The sequence below is a fragment of the Chamaea fasciata genome, unplaced genomic scaffold, assembly GCF_029207755.1.
Source record: "Chamaea fasciata isolate MVZ Bird 193981 ecotype frontalis unplaced genomic scaffold, bChaFas1.0.hap1 SCAF_2, whole genome shotgun sequence".
Lineage (NCBI taxonomy): Eukaryota > Metazoa > Chordata > Aves > Passeriformes > Sylviidae > Chamaea > Chamaea fasciata.
The window spans coordinates 102,183,797-102,207,388 of record NW_027094087.1 but is presented as its reverse complement, the minus strand read 5'-3'; the positions used below and the strand labels follow the sequence as shown (position 1 = coordinate 102,207,388).

Genomic DNA, 23,592 nt, shown 5'->3' with positions numbered 1-23,592 from the left:
AACACCAGCAGTCACTAATGAGAAGATATAAAGTTAGGGTTTTCACTTTGATGTGTTTTTTTCATAATAAAAAGCACAAGATTTTACCACTGCCACTTAAGAGAACACTTTGTTATCAATCTTCACATCATATATTTTGCTTAAACAGATGACAAGATACCTGGTTATTAAATTGTATGTTTATGATAACTTTTCAAAGAAGGGGTAAGCTGAATAATAGCAGGTTAATAAGCTTACTTTTAAAATACATACTGAAGTTTTAGAAAATTTCAGACTTCCTATCTATAGTGACCAACAGTAAACTTGTACCTGCCTTTTGAAGATCTCCCCATTTCCTTAGTTTTTATCCTATTTTGTGTACATACTTCTATATCTACATGTCTACATATTCAGGAGAGAAGAACTTTGACCGGAAGCCCTTACCTACTATGCATTCCAATAATGAAGCGTATCTAGTTATGCATTTTCCCCTAAAGGTAAATACTTTGCATGAATGATCAGGCTGCAAACAAGAATGAATGTAAAGAACAACAGGAAAGAGAAAACCTTCCCCATGTGCCACAAACTGTGACCTGGCTCCTTCTGCTAGAAGCCCGCTGGTAGACACATCTTCCTCCTTACTAGAGAAATGGCTCAAGGCTCCTTGACACAGAGACCTGGGGAGGAACACTGGCAGATCTGCAAACTGTCTATTGCTCAATGGTGGGAAGCTCCCACCACCTCCAGGTCTCAGACAGATGCCATGGAGAGATGAACAGGAGCTGGTAGGAGCCTGGCAGTGAGACTGCCTGAGGAAGGAGGGTTTTGGTGATACATCTGGGGCAGACTCCCAACACTACTCCAAAGCAGGGCCACCGCACATTATCCTGTGGGAAGCCAGTTAGGTATGGAAGCAATAGCAGGAGTCACTCAGCACTCCTCTGGAGACTGCAGTAAAGGGCACTAAATCAAACGATTATAATACAGGAGTATGCTATCTGCAAATATCAAGTTTCAGCTTTCCCAGCATCACAATATATGCTTTAGTGTCCCCTATGTCCTCACTGAGGAACACCGAGAGCACAAATGTTCTATGGGAGAGCACCACGGTGAGGAACAGGGACAGGGAGGACAGATGGTGGTGTCAGCCCACATTCAACCTCCAGTGCCTGCTCCTCTGCAGGTGCTGCACTCAGTCCCAGGAGAACAAGGCAGTGGAAATTACAGGGCTCTGATCGGCAGGCATTTTTTCCTCCCACTTACCACAGTATTTCTAAATTGCAAATGTAACCCAACTCTCCAATGCACTTCATGTACTACAGCTATTGCTAAATAACCCTCTGTCTACTCAGTACTGAAGAACTAAATGAACTAAAATGTAGCACATTAAATTGCCAAATTACCAACTCTTACTATATTATTATACTGTATTATATTATATTATTCCTAATTCTGCCCCTATTTTGTCCCTCCATATTAGATATGTCTCATGGTTATCCTTATGCTGTTCAGATCATTACTAGAGTCTTACTGGAGTGACAGTTCGCAGCTTCAAGATGGAGCAGCTTGAGTGTGGTTGTGTCAGAAAATAAGGTTATTCTTCCAGAGTAGTTCATTTTGTAACCATTGCAAAGTAATACAAAGAGCTGCTCCCAGACAAAGGAAGCCCTCTAATTTGGGACAAAAACAGTGAGACACAGTTGAATAACCATGTTCAGGAAAAAAGAGAAAGAGCAGCTAGCTGAACTTCTCACAGTTTTATATACATTTAGAAGGCGTAGGATGTAATCACAACTTTAGCATCCCACTGGGCAGTTTATGAATTCTGATAATGATATTAAAATTTCCACATATTGGCACTCTAATTGCTGGATTACACGGAGACTTAAGTTACACAAGCCTATGGGACAAGCCTCACCAGGAGAAGTCTCTGTTACATCCCAAAGACAAGCACATGAGGCATGTATCTAATGGTGAGATTCCTTTCAATACAATGCTTAGTCCTATTGTAAGCTAAAATCAGCCAGGCTATGATTGTAATGAATATAAAGCTCAATTTAATCTACCAAATCTCCTGCATTGCTTATTCTGAAAACTGCTTGAAAAGCCATGTCCTTGTTTTCTGACCATAAAGCAGGAACTGTAGTTCAAGTCTTTCACCCCACGAAAGAGATAATGTACAACACAAAAATAGGAGATGTGTTTCCCGACTAATGCTTTGGACTTCAACCCTGAAAAAAAAGTAATGTTCTAATTTTTTGCATTGTTATCAACAAAGTTTTTAATAAGGAGTATTTAAGGAGAATTGGTCTTATTGTGGAAAGCTATTCTGAGTATTACTTTTTAAATTAGTTTTTCAAGCAGTGCATTTCTGGAATTTTTTTACATTAACTTGCTCGGGGGCTTTAAAAGCAGACAGAAATGTATGGAATTAATTATAGCATAACAAATTTAAATTTACAGAAACAAATTTTTAACTTCAACAGTAGATGCCCTTTTGGTCAAAGAAGGTTTTAACAGCCCATCATCAAGTAACATAATTGCTTTTTCTGGTGGTGCTTTCCATACTGACAACAAAAACATGAATATACTGACAAAATCCCTGGTGTGACTAAATAACACCCAGCCAGACTGTCATGTTCCCACTGCCAGGCTACATCCAAGGGCAGAGGATGGAGATGCTGCCCCTGGCACAACTGCTGAGAGCTGAAGCAACCTGCCAACCTGGCCTGGGATCCCTTCTCTGACTGGGTCAATAAAAGAGTCACAGATCACCTGAACACTGTAAGTTACTGACAGCCTACCATGTGGTTAAGGTAAAATGAACAGACTGAGAAAAAAGTGTTATCTTCTTTGTGCCACATTTGGCTGAAGTTTTTCAGCAGCTTCTGCTAAAACCTCCAATGGGGTGTCAAAATCTTCTCAGTTGGGGAAAATTGGGAGGGAAGATTATTATTACTGTTACATTAGTATTGATCATGTTGAGATACTTTAATTTAATTTGCAGTTCACTGGAGGGGCACACACACAAAACATGGACTCTACTATTACTCTTCTGGCAAGGTCAACAAGTGAAATGTTGGCACCACTACTGGCTGGTTGTGCTGCAACCAGCACAAAGGTATTCCCTTCTCCTCTCCTCATGCTCTAGCATGTGTTTTGTATGTCAATCCAACTTGCCTTGACTGTTCCCAGGCAAGTATTATTGTTCTGGTCCAACTCTATTTTTGACTCAGTCAGGTCTCTTTCAGGTTTGAGGAGGACCATATTTAGCAACAAAAATGCTACCAGACCTGAAATCCTCCCTCATATCAACAACTGCAAATACAGTGCACAAGATTAGCATATAAAGAAACTGCTTTTAGAAGTCTTGCTTTTAATTAGTTTGGTTCCCATAAAAATAAGACAAGAATCACCTTTCTTATTCTAAACAAATGACTGAGCTGCTTTCTTGGCTACCTATGGTGTCTTGAAAGCCCATCAGACCAACACAGAAATGACCTCCTTGTTTTCATGGAGGAAATGCATCACCTATTTGAGAGTATAAAATGAAGAATTACTGATTAAATGTTTCACACCTGTTGGATGTTGAAGGTATGTACTTTCATCTAGTAAATTTAAATTATTTTTATGAGAATAATTATCTCTATATAAAAAACTTGCACTGAAAGGTTTTATGCAAGATACTCTTCTGACAAGCCAAACATTGCTGTGCTGTTTGTTAAGAATTGCTTGCATATTTTTAATGTGGAAGAGCTACTTTTCAGAGGGGATCCAATTTTTTTTTAATAAAAAGTGTATCTTAAACCTATCATATTCCAAACAATGCTATCACTAGTGTAATAAGAGAAAATCAGGGTTGCATAGGGATTTCATTATGCTAAAGATTCCCGTTACAGGAGTCAAATGCTGAAAACCTCAGAAGCTCCTAACCGTATTTTAACTTTAAAGATAGCAACAAATAGCAAATTTTAAATTATTTAAAATCCCTGAACGTGCTAGACTGAATGAGATATAGCATGAATAGTACCTCTTGAAGCCTGCTGAGACAGTACTTCTGTATGCCCTTTAGGAGGGGAAAAATCAGCAAACTAATCAAGGGAGTATTCTGTCATATCACGTTATGATAGCACTTTTAACCATATCCTGGTTAAATATTCTTTCTGAAAACCACAAGGCTGCCATTCGTGAAAATGGATGGCAAAAGGGATTTGTCAGACTGGCCAGGAACCTAGACAAAGCTGAAGGATGCCATGCCAGGGTTTCATGATGCTGTGATGCCCAGCCATGCAGGAGTCCTTAGCCCAACTTCCCAGCCTTTTCTGAAATTCAGACACCCAACAAAGACCCTTTTGACAGGAGGACATGGTGCACTCAGTGGTTTTCAGGGAAAGATCCTGATAAGGTTCTTGGTTAACTAGTGATAACCAGTAAGGAGGTACATCTACACCCCCATGAATTCCTACTCTTCTACCGATTCCTCCACCAATTCAGGCGGTTTTTACCCTCAGTGACCTTTGCACAAAGGTACAAAGACCTCGGTGTGAAAATTGCTTCCCTTTAGCCTCTTCCTTCCTAATTCATCCCCAAGCATGTCCAAAACACACAAACGGCCCCTGTCATACACTGTTTGGTGAGGTGTAGCTGCCATACTTCTGTACTGACAGCATTGTTTCACAGAAAACATTAATCCTGCACTGAACATATTACAGCATCAATATGTGATTCAGACCCTGGTTCTCTTCCTGTGCACATCTGACCCCTTCTCAATGGGGAAGAGCAGAGCCTGCTGTCCTCCTGGAGTGATGGAGCAGTGCACAGGGCCCACCAGGTACCCATCTCCCCATTCCTAAGGCAGATCAAGATCTTCTACTGACAGAATCCACCAGAGTTGTGTTGGAGATGGGCACTTCTCAAAGTCTTTTAAGTTGTTAAAAGTGGTGGGCTTTTTTCAGGACAATGAAGACAGGATCTCTGCAGTTTTCAACTGGAAATGCAAGTGCCATCATCTTAGAATATGCATGACTACTTCCTAGCTTCTTCTGTCTCATCCAGATCTTTCGATCACAACAAGGGAAAAATACCTATAGTTTACTCAAAGTTAACAATATTCAGGAAAAGAGAAGTTTTATTAAAGTCAGGGCAGCTGCTCCCCAAAGAGCTGCCCCAGCTCTGGGAGCAGCTGGGCAGCAGGGGAATGGCTGGTGTGAGACAGTGGCTGATCAGGCTGAGGAAAAGGAGGTGGAGAAAAGCAGGTGCTGGGTGGAAGGGAGCACCCACTGCAGCTCCACCACTGACACCTGACCCTGGCACTGCTGCAGCAATCTGCTGGGAGATGGGGACACATTGCAGACATAACTAGCTTTACAAGAAACCTCTTGAACTAGGTGCTGATGTGGAGGGCTCAGCCTGCTCCCCTGGCAGTCCCCAGCAGTGCCAGTCCCCAGAGCTGCTGTGTGCTCAGCCCTTGGTCCTGCCAACAGTGGCAGAAAGGGCATCAAGAGGCTCAAAGAGAAAATCCCTTACTGTCCTCACAACTGGTGTATGCAAGGGAATCCAAACGCACCAAAACCCCCTGAGATGCTGGGGAAGGGTTACCTGTAAAAACAGCCACCTTTTGAAAGTAGTGGGAAAGAGTGCTCTTCCCTCAGAGGATGGTAAGCCATAGGACCCTTGTAAGGAGGGGTTTCTGTCCAGAGCAGTCACATGTATGAGCAAGGTTTCCCTGGACAAGCTGTAGCTCGACCCAGAGCTGTTATGCAGGGATATATTCCCAGCAATTTGCTATGCACTCCCGCTTTGGTTTGCTTAAGTGCTTTTCATCAAAATATCACCACTAAACAAAGAAAATATTAGCATTTCTACAGCCTGAAAAACACTGACTATCATGTAGCTGACTCTGTTCTTACCCTGTAACAGCAACCTCTCTTCTATGCATTTCTCAGTTAGCTATTGTCCTCTGCTATTTTCTTCAGAAGCTACATTGTCTTTTTTACTTTTCTCTCCTCTGCGGTCTTGTACATGAATAAGTATTACATGTCTTTTTACATGCATCACCTTTTTCTTTTTTCCCTATCAGGCAGAAACATTTTATACCAAACAGCTCCCTGTAGTTCTCTTCTTGGATTTCACTCATTAATTATATCAAATCAGCTTCAACAAAAACAAAGAGCTAGGGAGGTTTGGCTTCTACCTACATATAAATACAGGAAATAGTGTAGATAAAGCAGAAACAAACAATAAAAGAGACTCATTTGTAATATCTCACCTCAAAAAGCAGTACTGAAAAAGGCAGAGAAGGGCTGATAGGATTACTGTTGTGCAAAAGGATTTTCCTGCAAGGAATGTATAGTCTAGGGCTAATCAAGACTTCTCCCCTATAAACAAGGGGGATGGAACAGAAGCCTGCATAATTACAAGGATATAAATGCAGAGAAAAGGTTGATAATTGCCTCTTCGAGTAACAGAAACATCTGAAAGTTTGTTTGCTAGGTTTAAAACTAACTAGAAGAGATGCTTGTTTCTCCAGCCTGGAGTTAAAATGTGCAACTCTTTATTGCCACATGACTGAGCTCAAAGTACACCTGAGCTCAAAATCGATAAAACCATTTTGTGGAAGAATGATCCATCAGGGGTTACAAGCAAGACCCCTTTACCTCTCCCCAGAAATATGTTTTTAGGCATAGTTGAAGGCCGGCTAACTGGGTGAGCTGGGATATGGGGCACATCTCTCTTTGGTACAACCACTTGTTTTTGCAGGTGACTTTTTAAAACTCAAATAACTCACAGTCTAAGATCTGATATAGAACTAGACAAATCAATGTTTCAGACAATTTTTGCTAAGCTCACATCTGCTGTGCATAATAGAAATGTTAGATTGCAAGATTAAACAGTAAAAATAACAGGCTCAGTGAATTTTTAATCTTGCAAGGATTTGTTTTTTTCAGAAGAATGCAGACATCCCTCTTAAAGAAACTGTGCATCAGTGAGAGTAAGTCCATTAATTTTCCAGTATAATGCCAGGACTTGCCATCAGTACAACTGGCTATTCCAAAGAGTTACAGAGTACTCAAAAAGCTCAGTGTGTATTACATTATAATTTTTACATTTTCTATGAAAAAGTACATGAGAAGGTAGGACAGGCAAGAATTTATCCGTTCTGGTCACATATCTGGTAACACAACAGTTGGTGATGAAAAAAATGTTCGTGACCATGACTTACTTCTTTGTGAACTATAAGATACATCAAGAGCACAGTCAGCTTAAGCTGAAGATGATTAAAACAACACCTTAGCAGGTGTGTGCACAAACCTTGGGGGGATTTCAGAACCAGAAATCCACAGTTAGAAGTGTAAGTGCAGAGAACGATCTCCCCTGGTCAACCCAATCTGAAACTACCACAACCATTGGCCTTGGAAGGAGGAAACGGATGTCAGTGAAACCCAGGAGGGCCAGAGATGAAGATTTGGCTGTACACTTTTGGTCATTAATAACAGTGCTAAAGATGGGCAGCACCAGACTAGAGAAATGCAGAACATACAAGGACAAAATAAAGAAACAGCCTCATGAATTTGTCTCTTAAACATTTACTCTATTTCCATACAGTACAACTGAGTAAGCCATCTGAAGAAAAAGTCTCAGTTAGTACTTTCAGAAGACAAGGGCTAAGGGGCCAAAAATAACTGCTGCCCCAGCTAATTATGGACATTGATCTTACAGGGTTTTCACCTTAATAATGAGGTTATGCCAGAGTCTCCTCCTTGGAAGACAATTTGGGCTGAGAAATACTTCAATGCACTGGCATGATCAATGCACAGAACATGGGCCCAGCATAAAACCCATCCGTGTGGCTCACCTTGGCTCAAAACGCTAAACGGCATAAATCTTTGAAATAAGGGCTAAAGCAGCATAGGTGCATTTTACAGTAGGCTATGCTGCAAGACAAATGTGACACTGTAGAAACAAAATACTTTTAGCACAGTTTTTCTAACTGGGGAAAGATTTACAACACTATCATCCTCATTTGTGGCACAGAGAATTAGAAGCTGATGGGATTTCAAAAACCAATCACAACTTAATTAAACTCGTTCCATAGCCTATCCTCACCATTACAGATCTATGCCCCATTTCTAGTCTTCTACTTTTTGCTTCCGTTTCACTCCACTCAATTTTGCAATCTGCTCCCCAGTTACCTTGATGTTTCCAATTCCCAAGTACTACAGATCAGACTGCACAGTTTCTTTTTCAAGAAAAGGGGTAAATGAAGCCTCCACCACCTTGGGGGTGTGTGCTTTCCTTTGTTCATTGGGTTACTCTCAGCAACCTCCTACTCCCCATCATTTCAAGGAGCAGGGACACTCAAAAAATGCACACAGCCTTCTGACAGCCTTGGCAGCAAAGCCAAATCCATGTCGAATACAAAATCTTGCCCCTCCACTCTTGTTTTCCTCCAAGCAGAAACTACAGGTGTCTCAGGTACTGGCTGCTCAGGGCCATCCACCCACCCATCCTTCCACACATTAAACCTCCACCAAATTTTAGGAATAATGAAATCCATAAAGATCCAAGTGCTGTTTTCAATCCATAAAGATCCAAGTGCTGTTTTCAAAACAGAAGAGTCTAATTTTTCTTCAAGTGTCTTTTATACTCTCCTATAAATCCCGCTAACAGGAGATTCTGGCGTGGCCAAGCCCCTGGGTATCACACCAGGAGATGTTCCTGGAGCCTCCCCAAGCTATCCCTCCTCACTCAAAATCTGACCTCCTTTTAACCTTGAACTAAACGCACAAATATCCCCAGTTGAGTTTTCTTTCTTACTCCCATCAGCAGTGCTGGGTGAAGTGATGAGGGTAAACTTCCTGCCCTTGCCACTGCCTGATCTCTGTTCATCCCTGAATTTACAACCAGGAGAAATCTCCTAAGTGAGGCTTCCTTAATTTTGCTTCCTCCTTGAGGTCTCTAAATCACCTCATGATTAAATGAATATTTCAAAAACTGGTTGAAAGATGGTTTAAATTGAAGTTTTTTGGCAGCCTCTCTCCCCACTCTCTGATGGTGATAACAACTCAAACACTTTTAAAGAAATCAGTGGTGATATTTAATACTTCAAAAGCCCAAAGTTTACCTCTCTGGAATCCAGAAGAGAAGAAATAATTAGGTAGTATTATTTTGTACCAGCAGTATTCAAAATGTGAATCCAGAAAGCAAAAATTCTACCTAAAATGCAGCCATTTTCTTTATGTAAATGCAGGAAGATCCTGCAGAGAACTTGTTTCGTGCTTTGTTCACAAAATCATGGTATTTAATAGCAACATACTAGTACAAGGATGCTGGACTGTTAATCATCAACAACAGATTCCAAAATTTGCAAATTTGGGGCACAAAAGGAGACAAAAATATTTATCTTCTTGCTTTTGAACTATGTGTTTTAAAAACAAAGCTAGGAACCTATTAAATTAATAATGAATGAGAACTGCAAAATTGCCTGACTACAGGGCCTTTTATTTTTTTTGGTTTATTTGTTAATACTGTATTATCACATTTCTTTCAAAAGAACTGGAAATTCTTAATGTTAAAAAACAACAGAAGGTCTTACCAATTAAACACACATGGCTACTATGAACTCTGAGCATTAAACACTTTTGAGGGACGGATGGAATCCCAAGTGACAAAAGAATGAGCCTCCTGCTCCCCACTTATCTCAAGGTAACATCTTCCATGGCTATGTAGATGCAGAAGGTCTTTGACACAGGGAACCATCTTTTCCTTTGAGAAGTTCAGCTCTCTGAAGCGAACAATATTAGCCACCTTCCCTATCCAAGATGTCCTCTGATAGCAAAAGCCAAGCCCAGATGGAGGAGACACTCACTGTTAGAGGGAGGGGCGGCACTATGTGGGGTTGCCCTGAGGCTGCTGTGCATCCACAAACAGTCCCAGATGGCACTAATACCCTGAACAGTTCAAGAGAATAAACTTATTAAAATCCACAGGCACCAAAGTGTGAGGAAACATCTCCTAGACTGCTGGAGGACAGTCTCAGAGCGGGAGTGATCTGGAGGGACGAAATGCCTTGCCAAGTTTTATATAACAATATGGTAAATGTTGTGCTAACAGACACAGAGCCTGGCAAACACCACGTTAGTCTGCAAGACTTTTTTTTTTTTTTTTTTAACCTACTCAGGCTGTTAGTTCTACAAAATGTCATATATATTTGTTGGTTTGTTTTAGTCCAATTAATCTGACATTTTAATTCAGCTGAGGCTTTTATTAACGTATCTACTTAATGTGGATAGGGAAGAGGCCCAGAAAAAAATCAGAACAACTACAATTAGAAAAACAACCACTAAGCAGAAAACACTGTACAGCTGGGACACTGTACAGCCTCAAGTGAAATATGAAGTACAGTATGGTTCCTAAACAGAGGCTTATCACAGTGTAGAGCATAAAACAGCCAGGGCAGAGCAACCTTTCTGGTCTCTACCAGATGTGCTGCACTCAGCTTGGACACTGCCTTGGCAGAAGGGATGGGAGTCAGCCTGGAAAACCCAGGGAAGCTCAGCAAGAGGAGTGAGAGGCCTAGCAAACACTAAGTATAGGAAAAACTAAACCAACTTTTAAACTTCACAACAACCTTTCAGCTTGGAAGAAGGGCTGCTGTAATGGAGCAGTCTGTTTTCTGTGCCATAAGAGAATGGAAATGCTGGGCTTAAATTGAAGAGGGAACAATTCAATATCCATTCGCAGAAAAAAAAAAAATAAAATTATTCCTTCCCAAAACAACAAAGAGGAAAAAGCACTGTCTGGAGGGAATGAAGAATGCCCGCCACCAGGGGTGTTTAAGATTTGTAAGGTATGGCAGCTCCAGACTTAGATGGCAGTGCTACAATGGATAATCTTCAAAATAATTTCCAGCTCCCTGGCTCCAAGACATGCACATCACACTTAGAGCTTTGCCAGGGTCTTTGCAGGAATCAAGATTTTAGCCTATGTACACTGCCCTCCTGCACTGGAAAGGTTAAGGAAACCAGAAAGGACATTAAGATGCCAAAAATAAGCATCTAGTGCCATTTTAGCTGTCCAGGGGTATCCAAGGAAGTTGCATAGGACTGGCAGGTTAGAAACAAGATCTGTGACCCTCTGGAGCAGCAGCTAGTGACTGTGAGGAAAGGCAGCGAGACAGCCAGGCTAGCACGTGAGGACAATTCACAAAAAATCATCCTACAACATTGATTGCATAGACCTCCAGGAAAAGATTCATCTTAAATCCAAAAATTCTGAGGACTTCTTTTTAAAAAACAGATTTAACTGAACTGCTTTTTAACAAACATGGCTTTTCTAGAGTCTTCTGCCCAGCAAAAAAAAAAATTGGCAGGATGCTGACTGTTTGCACTGAAGTCTTTAATATCCCATCCCGCTTTCCATGATGAACATTGATTAAACAAGAATGCATGTTTGCATGGTGACCCTCCAGACATTCAGCACGGTGGTAGTTTAATAAAACTACATCCCTCCCATGTCCTTCCAAGCCCTACTGACTCAAGTTCATCCTTGTTTTAATGACTGCCTTGAAAGAACATGAGAGCCACACACAACAGATGGTACCACCTGGAGATGTAATGAATACATTCTGAAAAGACTTTAGCACTCCTCTGTTCCCCTAGTCCTACTGGTACTATGCCACCATCTTCTGACTTAATTGCCATTGATTGTAGAAAGGGTTTAATCCTTTTTTAGCTTTGAAAATTTCAAATTATACATTTCAAAAGAACATTCTCGTGTAAACGATAGGACGCTAACTTTTTTTAATTGTAGATTCCTGTTTCCTTTGCATTTAGAAACCTTCAGATTAGGCCAAGTCCCTGCGATATCTCAAAGAGGAACTCTCCCAGTTCTGCAAAAATCCCAGTGAGAAATGGCTTTGTCATGGAAAAATTTCAATTAAATTGCAGTAGTCAAATCTAAGAATGTCTTTAAAACAATTTTTAGTAGGTTTCAGTGAGAAGGTTTATATAAATTATTGAAAATTTATGGAATATGAAATCATTTGAAATCATGTTTGAAATCAAAATGAATGCAAATTTAAATTTTAGTACAGGAAAACCCTCTTTTCAATGGAAAATTCTGGGGTAATGAAAAAAAAAGTTGGATTTTCCTTTTCATCCATAAAATGATTTCCAAAAAAGCTACACATGTTCTTTTAGGAAACTTGATTACAGTTTCAGAATTGAAAGCACATTCAGAATTGAAGGAGTGGAAACAGCAGGCACAAAAAAGGGCTTTTTTAATATTGCTACCAAAACTTTTCAAGCCAACAAAGTAGGAAGGAACAGCAGCGGGGTAAACAGAGCCCTCCCTAGAGGACTTGGACTGTCTTCCCATTGTTGCTTGTGAAGTGTTTTACCATTTATGAGTGACCTTTTCCCAAGGAGAGCATCTCTGCAGCCAGACTCAGATAGGGCAGCAGCAGAGACAGAGCTTGCTGACACCAAGAAGTGGAAAAATTAAACATAAAATAGACTGGTTACACAACACCTGGCAAGAGAATGAATGCAGAGCATTAAAAAGCCCCACCAGAAATACATCCTCACATGTATAGATTCCTTGTTTCACCACCGAAACCAAAGGGATCTCTGCTAGGGAGTAGCATAGCTACATTGACAGCCCCGAACTTAGTAACTGAATTGAGGAAACTTAGCAAGAAAAGCAATTTGGAAGAATAGCCAGGTAAGAAATTCTCTTGTGAACTTCTTTTGCTTATAAAACGGCAATTTAATCCATATATTTCAGGCAAAAGCCGATGACCTTTATTGGCAAAGACACCCAAGGCTATTAAAACCCAAAGAAAAGTAGGAATTCATCTCTCCTTTGCATTTTTAGCAGCATGGGCAACGGAAATCAAATAAAATTTTAAATGTGGCAACAACGTATTCGTGGGCAAAATGCATGTATATGTATAAACACTAACAAGCATAAAATTAAAACTATTCTTATTTTTGTTGACAGCTCATATTGGTTTCTGAATTGCTACTCAGTAAATGATTCAATATTTGGCTTTCAAACACTGCAGGCAATTTTTTCCCTTGAACTGCAATTTAAAATCAGGATATAGAGGTTTTGTATCCCATAATTTTTGTTCAGAATACAAACTGACTCCTGCAGTGGAGTTGCTTTTGCATATGAGAATTGAAAAAGCTTTATTTAATAAATTTTAAATTTTAATTAAAGAACATGCTCAGAAATGAACATACCTACTCCCAGTTGTTTATCTAAGATAGTCATATTTTTTAACATAATTAGGCAGCATTTTTAGGTAAACTCAATCTGAGTTAACAGCAAAAAACAGTGTGTTGGAGGCAATGGGACAAGTAGACAAGGCATAAAATGCTGATGGTCTTCAGCCCACAGGAGTGAAAATGCCCAGCCAGGTGCCACGGGAAGGCTCAAATGGGAATTAGGAATGAAAAATCAGATCACAAAAACAAAGCTCAGAAAAAAGCTGACATTTCATTAACCTACTCCAGTGTCTGAGCATGCATGGGCTGCGTTGCCCAGAAGGATGTCAGGCAAAAAAAACCCAAACCAAAACAAAACAACAAACTCCAACTTAGCAAATGCTCTTATTGTACAGGACAGACAGTGGATGCAGTAAGTTAGAATAACACCCTCCTTAGTGTCCCAGAAGGTGCTGCACTTCGTGTTACTCACCAGTTTCATATGGAATACTTCTAATGTGAAATACTACCTCAATTTCTCATAGCTCTGCTTGTCTAAGACACTCCTGGGCAAAAATCCCAGAGGGGAAGATACAGTATCTTAACACTTCCTCCCTTGCCTGTCAGTGAGGATAAAACTAGGGGGTCAGATGACGGGACACCACTAATGATGTTCTCTCTAAAATGGAAAGAGCCTGTCAGAAAAGCAAACTGCCCTATTAATTTCAGCCACACATCCTCTCAACTCCAGTGTGCGCAATCCAGGCTTTATGCATTATTCATCCTGACTCCCACATTTCACTGTTGCCTAAAACCTGCCAAAGTGAAGACACTCTACCTAAAATGCAGAGAAGCTAAACCTAGAAGTGTACACAGGGTACCACTTCATAACATCGTGTTTAATTAGCAAACATTGATCCTTCTGAGACACACCATTTGCACCGTGCATTACAGCCCCCTCATTAAAAAGAGGGAAGCCTCCCTAGACCTGTATTTTAGAATTTGAAATACCTGACTTTATTCAGAGTATATTTTTCACTAGCATTAACTCCTTCTTGAAGGCAAACGCCCCATGGATACACCTTCTTGGGCACCGTGCTATGATACTTGTTGCCAGTCATGGGAGTCCTTAGCTTCTCTGTCCTGTTTTGTGAAAGCACTGCCACCTTGAATTTCATTTCTGCAACTGGGAAGTTGCAACATGGGAGAAACTGTCCTGTGTCCCTTATTCTCTTGCTGGTTTGTAGTTTTTTATTGGGGAAAAAAAAAGAAGAAAACCACTCAGGCTTGGTACCTCAGCACTGTCATTTCATACGTCTTTCAATTACCAGCCCTCCCTGACATAAAGGTGAGATTTCCCGAAACCCTTCACAGGGACTGGACATCCCTCAGAGCTGCAGAATGCCAACATTAGCTCCTGCACTCGTCAAAGGCCTTTGACAAGTGTTTTCAGTAGTTTGGGGTCAAAAGGCAAGTTTCAGAGAGTGGAGCATGAGGCTACTGTGTTCCTCTGAGGCACCATTCACAAGACTGCATGGGACTAAGCATGGGATGCCAGGAGATGTTGTAAACCTGCAGGAGAGCTTGTGGTGATGGAGCAAAATGCCAGGGAATACCTGTGAGTCTTCCCAGCCTTCAGAAGCACTGTGAAATCTTTTAAAGGTGACAGAAGTTACATGAGGAAGACTGTCACATCTTGTAAACACGCTGGAGGGTGAAACCATCACAGCAAACAAGCAGCTCCCAGCCATTAATTGCCCCAGAAGGGCAGCCACTGATTTATTAAAATTTATATGAGACTTTGTTAATGTTGTCCATGCTATATAGAAGGTACTCTAAAATTATGATGATGGGGTAGCAACAAAAAAATCCTTAAGCACACGTCAAGAAGAACTATAGTACTTAAGAGTGCAGAAAAAGGACTGAAAACTTGCAGAACGAAGAGGCAAGAAACAACACAGAAGAAAATGGGGTTTAACACTGTGAAGACAATCTAAGTCATTTCTTCCTGCTGAAAATACCCTTTCAAACTCAAACACAGACATCAATGCTTTTCTATCCACGTTCCCTGAATAGATTTTATGGAGCCAGTATAGTGGAAAGCTCCCTTCCACACTGTTGCAGGTCCCAAGTGTGAGTTCCCTGGAAAGAGGCCCAGTCAATCCTGCAGAACGTGAAGGCAGAAGCAGAGGTCCTCTCCCAGCAGTCTCACGGCAGATGACAGCACCTGAGGCTCCCACTGGCACTGCTGCTCTCCAAAAACTTTTTCAGGGAGTATGCAAAAAAGGTGCAGGTTTTTCTGCAGCTAAGTTGACAGGATCACCAGCCAACTACACTTTGCAGAGAGCTAGCTACCTTGAGATGCTGAAATCCTAGTGCACAAACAGTAATGCTAATTAAACCCTAATTACTAACAGTTACGCACAAACCAGGGAAGTCTTTGAAAACGACCACCAAAGATAATTTCAAAAAATAAAGCAAAAAATGAAACAAGCTTCCCTGGGACAAAACCTGGAAGCAGTCTCTCTAAAAGTGTTCTTTGCATTAAGAGGCAGAATCTGTTGATACACAGAGTGCAGACAGAGATGGGGCCAGAGGGAAGGGGGTGATGGTGTCATGATACACTGCTGTCTCTTTTTATTACCTCCCACTAGCAGAAGACAAACCTGAAAAGGCCCAACTTTTCCTTCACAACTGAATCACAGAAATTCAAACACTGTGCCACAGCCTCCAACCTGCTCTCTGTGTGCAGGCTGCCTCTGAACAGCACAGCAAGGGGCATGTTTGGTGCCACAGGTCTGAACATGGTTTTCCATTTGCATAGCCAGGAGCAAACACACAGAAAAGCTCAAATATCCCACAAGAGAATCCTCTTTGATTACAAAGCAAGAGACCATTACAAGATGGGGTCAATATGGAACATCTAAATGATTTACACAAAAGTCACTTGGGAAATTAAACAATCCATTAAGGATTAGCAGTGCAATGTTAATGTGATATAACAGGACAAAAAGAACACACAACAAAGTTAGGTCCTGACAGGAAAAAATAGAAAAAGACATCTCATATTTTCAATTTACCATATATATCTAGGCATTGTAGCAGAGCTGATACACAGAACTGTTTGCAGGGTTGGTAAAGTCTTGCAATATCTACTTAAGACATAAAGTGGTGGCTGACTGAGAAAAGATGTTTAATTGTAGCAAATCAGCATACAAAGTCAACAGAATTATGTTAAATTATAGCAACTGGGGACAGCATCTAAAAAAAGTGTGGAGCTCCTCATTTTTGGTGCAGTTATTTGAAAACAATTCTGCAAGAGAAGTTGGAAGAAACAAGACTGCATTTTACTATTTAATTTAAATTCATGTGGTTCTAAAAGTGAGAATGTAAAAACAGAAAGCTGAGAAAACAAACGTTTGGCAATGACATCTGACAACAGCAAAGGAGCTGCATTCTTGTCCCACACAAAAAGCAGTAGGAATGATTAAGCTTTAAAACACACACATGTACACACAAGAACACACATAATCATCCAAGAGCCCAGAACTATGTCAGGATCACAAACGTGTAAGGCAAATAAATATATTTAAAAGATTCTGAGGGAACATTCAACGTGAGGTTAAGACGTTTCTGAGAGAGAGAGGATTTCCTTTCTCCAGCCAGTTGCAATGTTTCATTTTCTCAGAGCAATGGAAACGAAGGAGGCAGTGAGGTAGCACACACAAAGTCACCCATCCTGTTAGTGACTTAGCAGACGTAAGCAAATCTCTCAGCTCAGAAACTGAATTTTGCACTTAAGAACACCACTTGCAGGAAATCCTCCTGCCTTTTATTGGTTTGGGCACTGGAAAAAGTCAGCATTGCAAACAGAAAATTGCAGTCATAGCAACAAGCAATTTAACACTTAAACTTTTCAACAGACAAGGCAGTATTTTACTTCTGGTTTTATAATTTCAAGGTCAACAATTCATCGTGCGCACTTGACTTGTCTAGTTGGTCATCAATGTCACAAAAATAATCTCCTGTTAAAGCTTCAACCAAGGAAGCCTCCTCACTCGAAATATGTGTATACAGGGAGACCAGTTCAAAAATTACACCTTTGTTCTCCTTTTCTGGCAATTAGTATAGAAGGATGGAGAAAAGCCCAAGTCCATTAAATCAAGCACTAGCCTTTAACTAGTAATTAGCATGCTATAAAATGCTAGAACCAGGTACACAAAGAGCATTGAAATTGACATTTAAAACACTTAAAACCTTAGACCTTGCAACAGGATCGGTAAGTCGTGCCCAAACAGCACAGCAAAGCCAGTGGAAAGTCTCCTTGACCCTTTCCATTTTCACTAGGGACTTTTTTAAAAAATATTTTTATATTGCTATCTGTAAAAACCCATTTGAAAACCAAAACTGAAGGCTAAAAATAGGACAAAATGTTCTGCATGGTTGATGAAATTTAACCCTGTTAATTGACAGCTTCATTTCACAGTCAGTAAGAATCTAACACTACCCTAATAAATGTATCAGTTTTTTGTAAAGTTTCATGCATGAACACAACTGAAATAGTGCCTTTTTAAACTTTCAATGCTGTCAAATTTAATATCTGCAGAAGAAACCACTGTTTTCTCAAAGCAGCAGAAGAAAGTAAAGAACTGGAGATGTTTAGAAGGTAATGCCTAAAGCATAAGGGCAAAGGAAAACTTTTGATTTCTCCCAAGTATACTAAATAACCTTCACATGAATTTTAATGTTCAACAAAGGTGCTAACTTTAATGAATCAACTTATGTAGGTAGTTAATCACACAAAGCTTTCACTACCCTTTACTCTCTCTTAACCATTTTTGTACTTCTTTACTGCAGTGAAAAAGCTGAATTTGAAGGAACAGATAGCAAAGACACTTGGAGAGCTTCAAGTGCTATCCTGCCTTCTTTGCCACTTCAGATAACTTAATTGCAGTGTAACCCCACAAATCATGAGTGCAGGTTTCACTGACTGACCTTACAACCTGGGTGTGGACTCAACTTTGCTAGCAGCACATGCTGAGAAGCTCCACAAATGACAGCGAAGGACAGAGCATGAAACAGACACAAAAATGTGTTTACATGTTCAGGAGGGGCAGGGACCTTCTCTAATCCCTGATTATTTGGATTATGTTTGACAAGTAGCACTAATGTCTATGGAGTTTATGTGCCATGTAACTGACAGTTACTCAGTATTATGATTTTTTTAAGCCTCCTGGTCACAGTTGTCCTCTACTTTTTTTTTTTTTTTGTTCGTTTGAAATGCTTTTTTAATTTCTTTATAAATCACAATGAGAGGAACTGGGGAAAATACCCTCTGTTTTTCAACTTATAGATTTTGAGATGTCTTGTGACCTGCCTGCCTGGATGCTACACAATCACAGCCTGACTCTGCACTCCAGGGTTTACCGAGAGTTTTTTACAGCTCAGATGGGGTTGGCTGGAAACTAAGTATGTCCCTGAAATGTATGTGCGCCAGTGGAGGAGAATCCTGCGCAAGCGTGAACGTGAAGAAAGCGTGGAAGCAAAATCCATTTAAACTAGGAATTACTAGTAGAAGGTGATTGGTGACCAGCCTACAGGGAAATGTCTGGTGATTGTGAGAGGTCATGCAGCACTCTGGTTATTAGGCCTCATACATAAGGCAGACCAAAGAGGTGTGCAACAAGGGGGACCTGGTAAAACATGGGGGATGTTGAAAGACTGTTGGGGATTTTTTGATAGGAAAAAGGAAAAACAACCTCAACGTTACACAAACAGGACACTTGAAAAGCCACAGAAATATCCCATACTTACTTTTATCTTCCTGGTTTTCTTCTGCTGCTTTGCCTTCCTCTTCCTCCTCCTCCTCAACCTCCTTCTGCTGTGCTTCCTCGTGGTGGTCGGCAGCCCCGACTGAGAGGCTCTGGCAGCAGTGGTTGAAGCCGCTGTCCCGAGGCAGGGTGAAACTTCGGGGCTTTCCCCCATTCCCATTCAGCGCTTGCATCCGCTCGCCCTCCACCAGCGGGAAGGGGCCATAGTGGTCTTGCAGGTGGCACTTCTGGGTGGGCAAGGTGGACTGCCGCCGGTGCTCGGGGGACACCACGGCCACCTCGGAGAACACCGAGTCCTCCAGCGGCAGCGTCTGCAGGTAATGCAGTCCCGAGCTGGTGAGCGGCGTCTCGATGAGGTCCTGCCAGGAGCGCCGCTGGCTCGCCGTCTTGCGCACCGGGGACTCGGTGGCGCTCCCCGCCACCTCCGGGCGGAACTCCTCGTGCGACGACTGCGACTGGGACGTCTCCGTGGACGACAGGCGGCTGTGCTTGGGCTCCACATAGGGGCTGGTGCAGCTCATCTGCAACGTCAGCAATGAGCAGTCATCAGATCAATGCACACTGAGACCTACTGCTGAATAACAACCTGCCACCTTCCATTATCGCCGATTCATTAATGAGTTGCAGACTTGCCTAATAGCCTGTCCTGATCCTAATTTTAACGCATACCCATGTCACACCTGTAGGTCAAATACTGACAGTTATTCATAAGTATCTTTACTATGTCATTTAATCCATAAAATAAGCCAAGAAAATTTGCAGAAAACTCTGCAAAGTAGTGCAAAATATGGCACTGTGGAAGACAGAGAAGAGATGTACCTGACTCATTCAAAAACTTAAAAGTGCTATCCAAATGCCTGTTGTTATCCTATCTTGCTTTTCTTTGGAATCATGCTTGCAGTGCTTCAGTACTGTCATTCAAAGGTCTATAATTTAGTCAGATAAAGTAATGCATTCAAGTTAAACATCATGAATGCTTTCTTTCCCCTGAATTTCCCAATTGTTCATTCCAAAAACCCTATTCAAGTAAGATGCATTAGTTAACACTGAGTATGTAGAGATGAAAGTTAAAAATTTCCAGTGGAGAGTAAGTTAGAGGTCTATAATACAGTTTTACATCAACAACTGCTTCAAGAAGAAAGAAAAAAATAACAAAATCACCCTTTTTTTCTAACTCATATTTCTCTATAAGAGAAATCTACTTTTTTGCAGTAACGGAACACCTGGTATCGCTGTTTGCAATACAAGACAGAGTATTTTTATGTTGGCATTTCTCTGGAAATTCAAGTGTAATTTGTTAGTGTAAAGCTTCACAGCACAACTGCTGGAGCCTTAGAGAAGAGTCTGTGTTGTTCCTGAGGCAATAACATTTTCTCAGAAAGTTGATAAGGGGGTGGTGAGGGATTGCATGGATGAGTAGCTGTCCATCATGAATGAAGAACAACAAGAAAGAACTCTCTAACTTCATCTATTTTGTACAGCAAGTGGGATTATAAATCCCTGTTCTCTACAATCCAGTGGAAACAGCAATGATGGCCATTGAAGGCTGCAATGTGCGTTGCTCAACAAATGCCTTAAGTCAAGCACTGGCTTACAAAACACACGGCCGAGCACTATCCTGGGCCCAGGTGTGTGCTCCTGGGCAGGAGAGCAGGCAGAGGTGGCCCTTTGGGCACACATTCCTAGGGACAGCTGCAGGTGACTCACCGAGGGTGGCCGTGGGTACGTGTCATACGGGGGCGGGGGGCTGTCCTGCTTCGGTGTGGACGGGGTGTCAGCTTCCTCCTTGTCACTCTCGCTCCAGTAATCTACAAGGGATGTACGGGTCAGGTCAAAATCTGCCAACATGTTCTGATGCGTTTTTGTATCACAGACTTGCTTTCACAAAAGCAACTGGAAATTCCTCCTTTGGTATTATTGGCAGTGAAATACCAGAATGCTGATGCTGTCATTGTTGGCTGCTGCAACTTGGAATTGTCTTAATCTGAAGAGGGAAAATTATAAACCTTATGGGGTATCCTAAACCTAATGTTCCATTACAGAGCTACTGGAAAACAACCTGAAAATGAGCCACAAATTTAACTCTTGTGCACACCTTAGAAATGCAGAGTTTATAGAATACTCTTAATACAAGTCTTGTTGACTGCAGATACCATCAACAAATGTATTTAACTGACTGGCAAATCAAAAAGGTAGGGGTTATTGCACATACAAAAAACCAGTGCTACTTTTCTACCCATTTTCTCCATTATATTCTACCAATTAGACATGTTTTTCAATTCAATTTCTAATAACAAACAGCTGTATTTAAGGCAAGACAGAAAAACTTTATATTATATATCTGCTTCATAAAACAGCCACTGCCCTGTTATCCATGCAAGAACATAAAGGTGATTTGATGAGGAAAAATATGACAATGACATTTAAGAACAGAGTGTAAAAAGAAGGATGAGACAGTCTAAAGGACACAGCTTTGTGGGCTAAGTTTAATGGGCTACAACATTTCATTATTTCAGGAAATCAAGTCTAAGTCAAGCTTATTTTGTAGGGGAAAACACATAGAAGAATATACTACATGGGAATTTATATTTATTCTATTACAAATATTTTTGAAGCAGAACAGCATCTGACTAAAAGGACACTGAACCTTAATATTCCCTACAAAAAAACCCTACTTAACTGCTGACCCAGTTCAAGACAGACAACTCGTAACATTTTTGCACATTGTAAGACTTACGCAAACATTTCTGCTGTCACTTTGTTTCTGACTCTATTACCTTCCAGTATTAGGGTAAATTATTGTACAACAGGACACTATAGCTCAGACTACTCACAGATCAATCACAGGCAATTTTCACTTCACCTCAAGTGTTCAACAAAGTGCATCATTTACTACTCTCTCTTTGATGAATAAGGAAAAAAAGATTGATTGCTGCTTCACAAATGATCTAAACTAAAAATTCAAGCTGGCACAACATGTAATTTTGTTGTTAGTGATTTTTTGTTACGATTATTGTATTGTATGATCAATGATCTACCATATTTAATCTTATTCAAGACTTAAAACATAAACTTACCTTTAAACACCACCATCTTGAAACAGGAGTCTCTATAGTTTTGTATTTTTTAAAATTTTAATATTGGGGGGGACAGCCTTATTTATCTATTTAATTTTTCCACATAATAGCAATTCTTTTTACTCCAAGGCTTCTGATTTGCTTCCTGCAAGCTAACAGCTGAGACATACTCCTTAAACAGTATAATAAATAAGTTGCATAAATAAAGTTTTTATGACTACAAAATAAAAACAATCCTAACAGTTATGTCTCTAGATATCTGCAGATAATTAATTTCTGGTGAATCAAAGACAAGATCACTGAAAACTCTTTTTTTCTAAATAAATTCTAGTTTTAAGAAAACTTATTTCCAGCAACTTAAAACACTTGAAAATACTGGCATGCAGGCATGCTTTTTCCTGCTGCAGCAAAGCCTAATGGTGCAATGTGTGGTGAGAGACCTGTCAGAACTGCATTGTTAAGTGACATTTCTGCAGACTTGGAGCTCAACTGTTTATTCTGAAAGCAAAATTTAGCAGACTCAGTGCAGGTTCCAATTTTGGCTAAAACTACGAAAGTGTTCTTGCTGTCAAACCCACATACAAGAAAACAATGATGCTTTTGCACACCTTAACTCAGACAGGGAATTCTGTTGACAGCCTATGACTTGTCTTGAATATTTCTGCAGTAACAGGGGTCAATTTTCAGTTAAAATGTATGAAAATGGCCTCCCACCAATATTTATAAATGCTCTGCTTTTGGAAACCGACTCATTAGACTCCATCTAAAACATGTATGATGCTATGAAACAGTTGCTGTATTTCTCTCCGTAGATGTGTCCAATTCAGTGATGGACAAGCTCTATGTATCAGGCATATCTTGAAAGTTTTCTCAATGACTAATAGACTGAATATATTATACATAAACCAACACTAACCTGCCATTTCCTGAATAATTATACTCTATTTATATAAACTAGGGATTTTTTCCCTGTGATTTATATGACTGGAAAGTATATAACTTCTCCATCCAAGGAAGTCCCTTGATGTATTGCTAACATGCATTGTATTTCATATGAAAAGTTGAAGGTATTTTTATAAAACTGTTCTGTACAGAATGTAACATTTTATTCAGCAGTACACCCACAATTCAGTGATTCGTGCATCTCTGAAGCTCTTGAAATATATTTATGCACTTTAGATTCAGAACCATTCAACTCTTAATTGAGACAGATTTGACAACTCCTGTTGAATTTTTTCAGAGGTATTATAAAGCTTTGTTGCAAGGGGCTGAGCCACACAGAAATAAAAGACCTTTTGTCAAATCAAATATGCAGATGACAATTGGTACAGTCACCGAATATAGAAAATTCCAGCTTCACAGTCTTTTTAATTGCAAAAATGCTTGAAGTGAGAGAGAGGTTTTAGTTAGCTAACTTCATGCCTCTGCTAATTAGGGACACTACTGGGCTGTGTAACAGCCCCTGTGCTGGGAGCCAAGGAAAATCACCAGAGG

At 40.4% G+C, this 23,592-nt stretch overlaps 1 protein-coding gene across 5 annotated transcripts in view; it reads right to left on the bottom strand.

The window, feature by feature from the left end:
* Window positions 1-23,592, bottom strand: part of CNKSR2 (connector enhancer of kinase suppressor of Ras 2) — a 205,389-nt gene that overhangs the window by 19,811 nt on the left and 161,986 nt on the right. For all 5 annotated transcript variants that reach the window (XM_066176932.1, XM_066176933.1, XM_066176934.1 and 2 more), the window contains 2 exons: window positions 20,729-20,829; window positions 19,005-19,542 (listed from right to left, as the gene is read on the bottom strand). In XM_066176932.1, coding sequence (XP_066033029.1) covers window positions 19,005-19,542; window positions 20,729-20,829 — 639 coding nt within the window. The remainder of the gene's footprint in view (window positions 1-19,004; window positions 19,543-20,728; window positions 20,830-23,592) is intronic.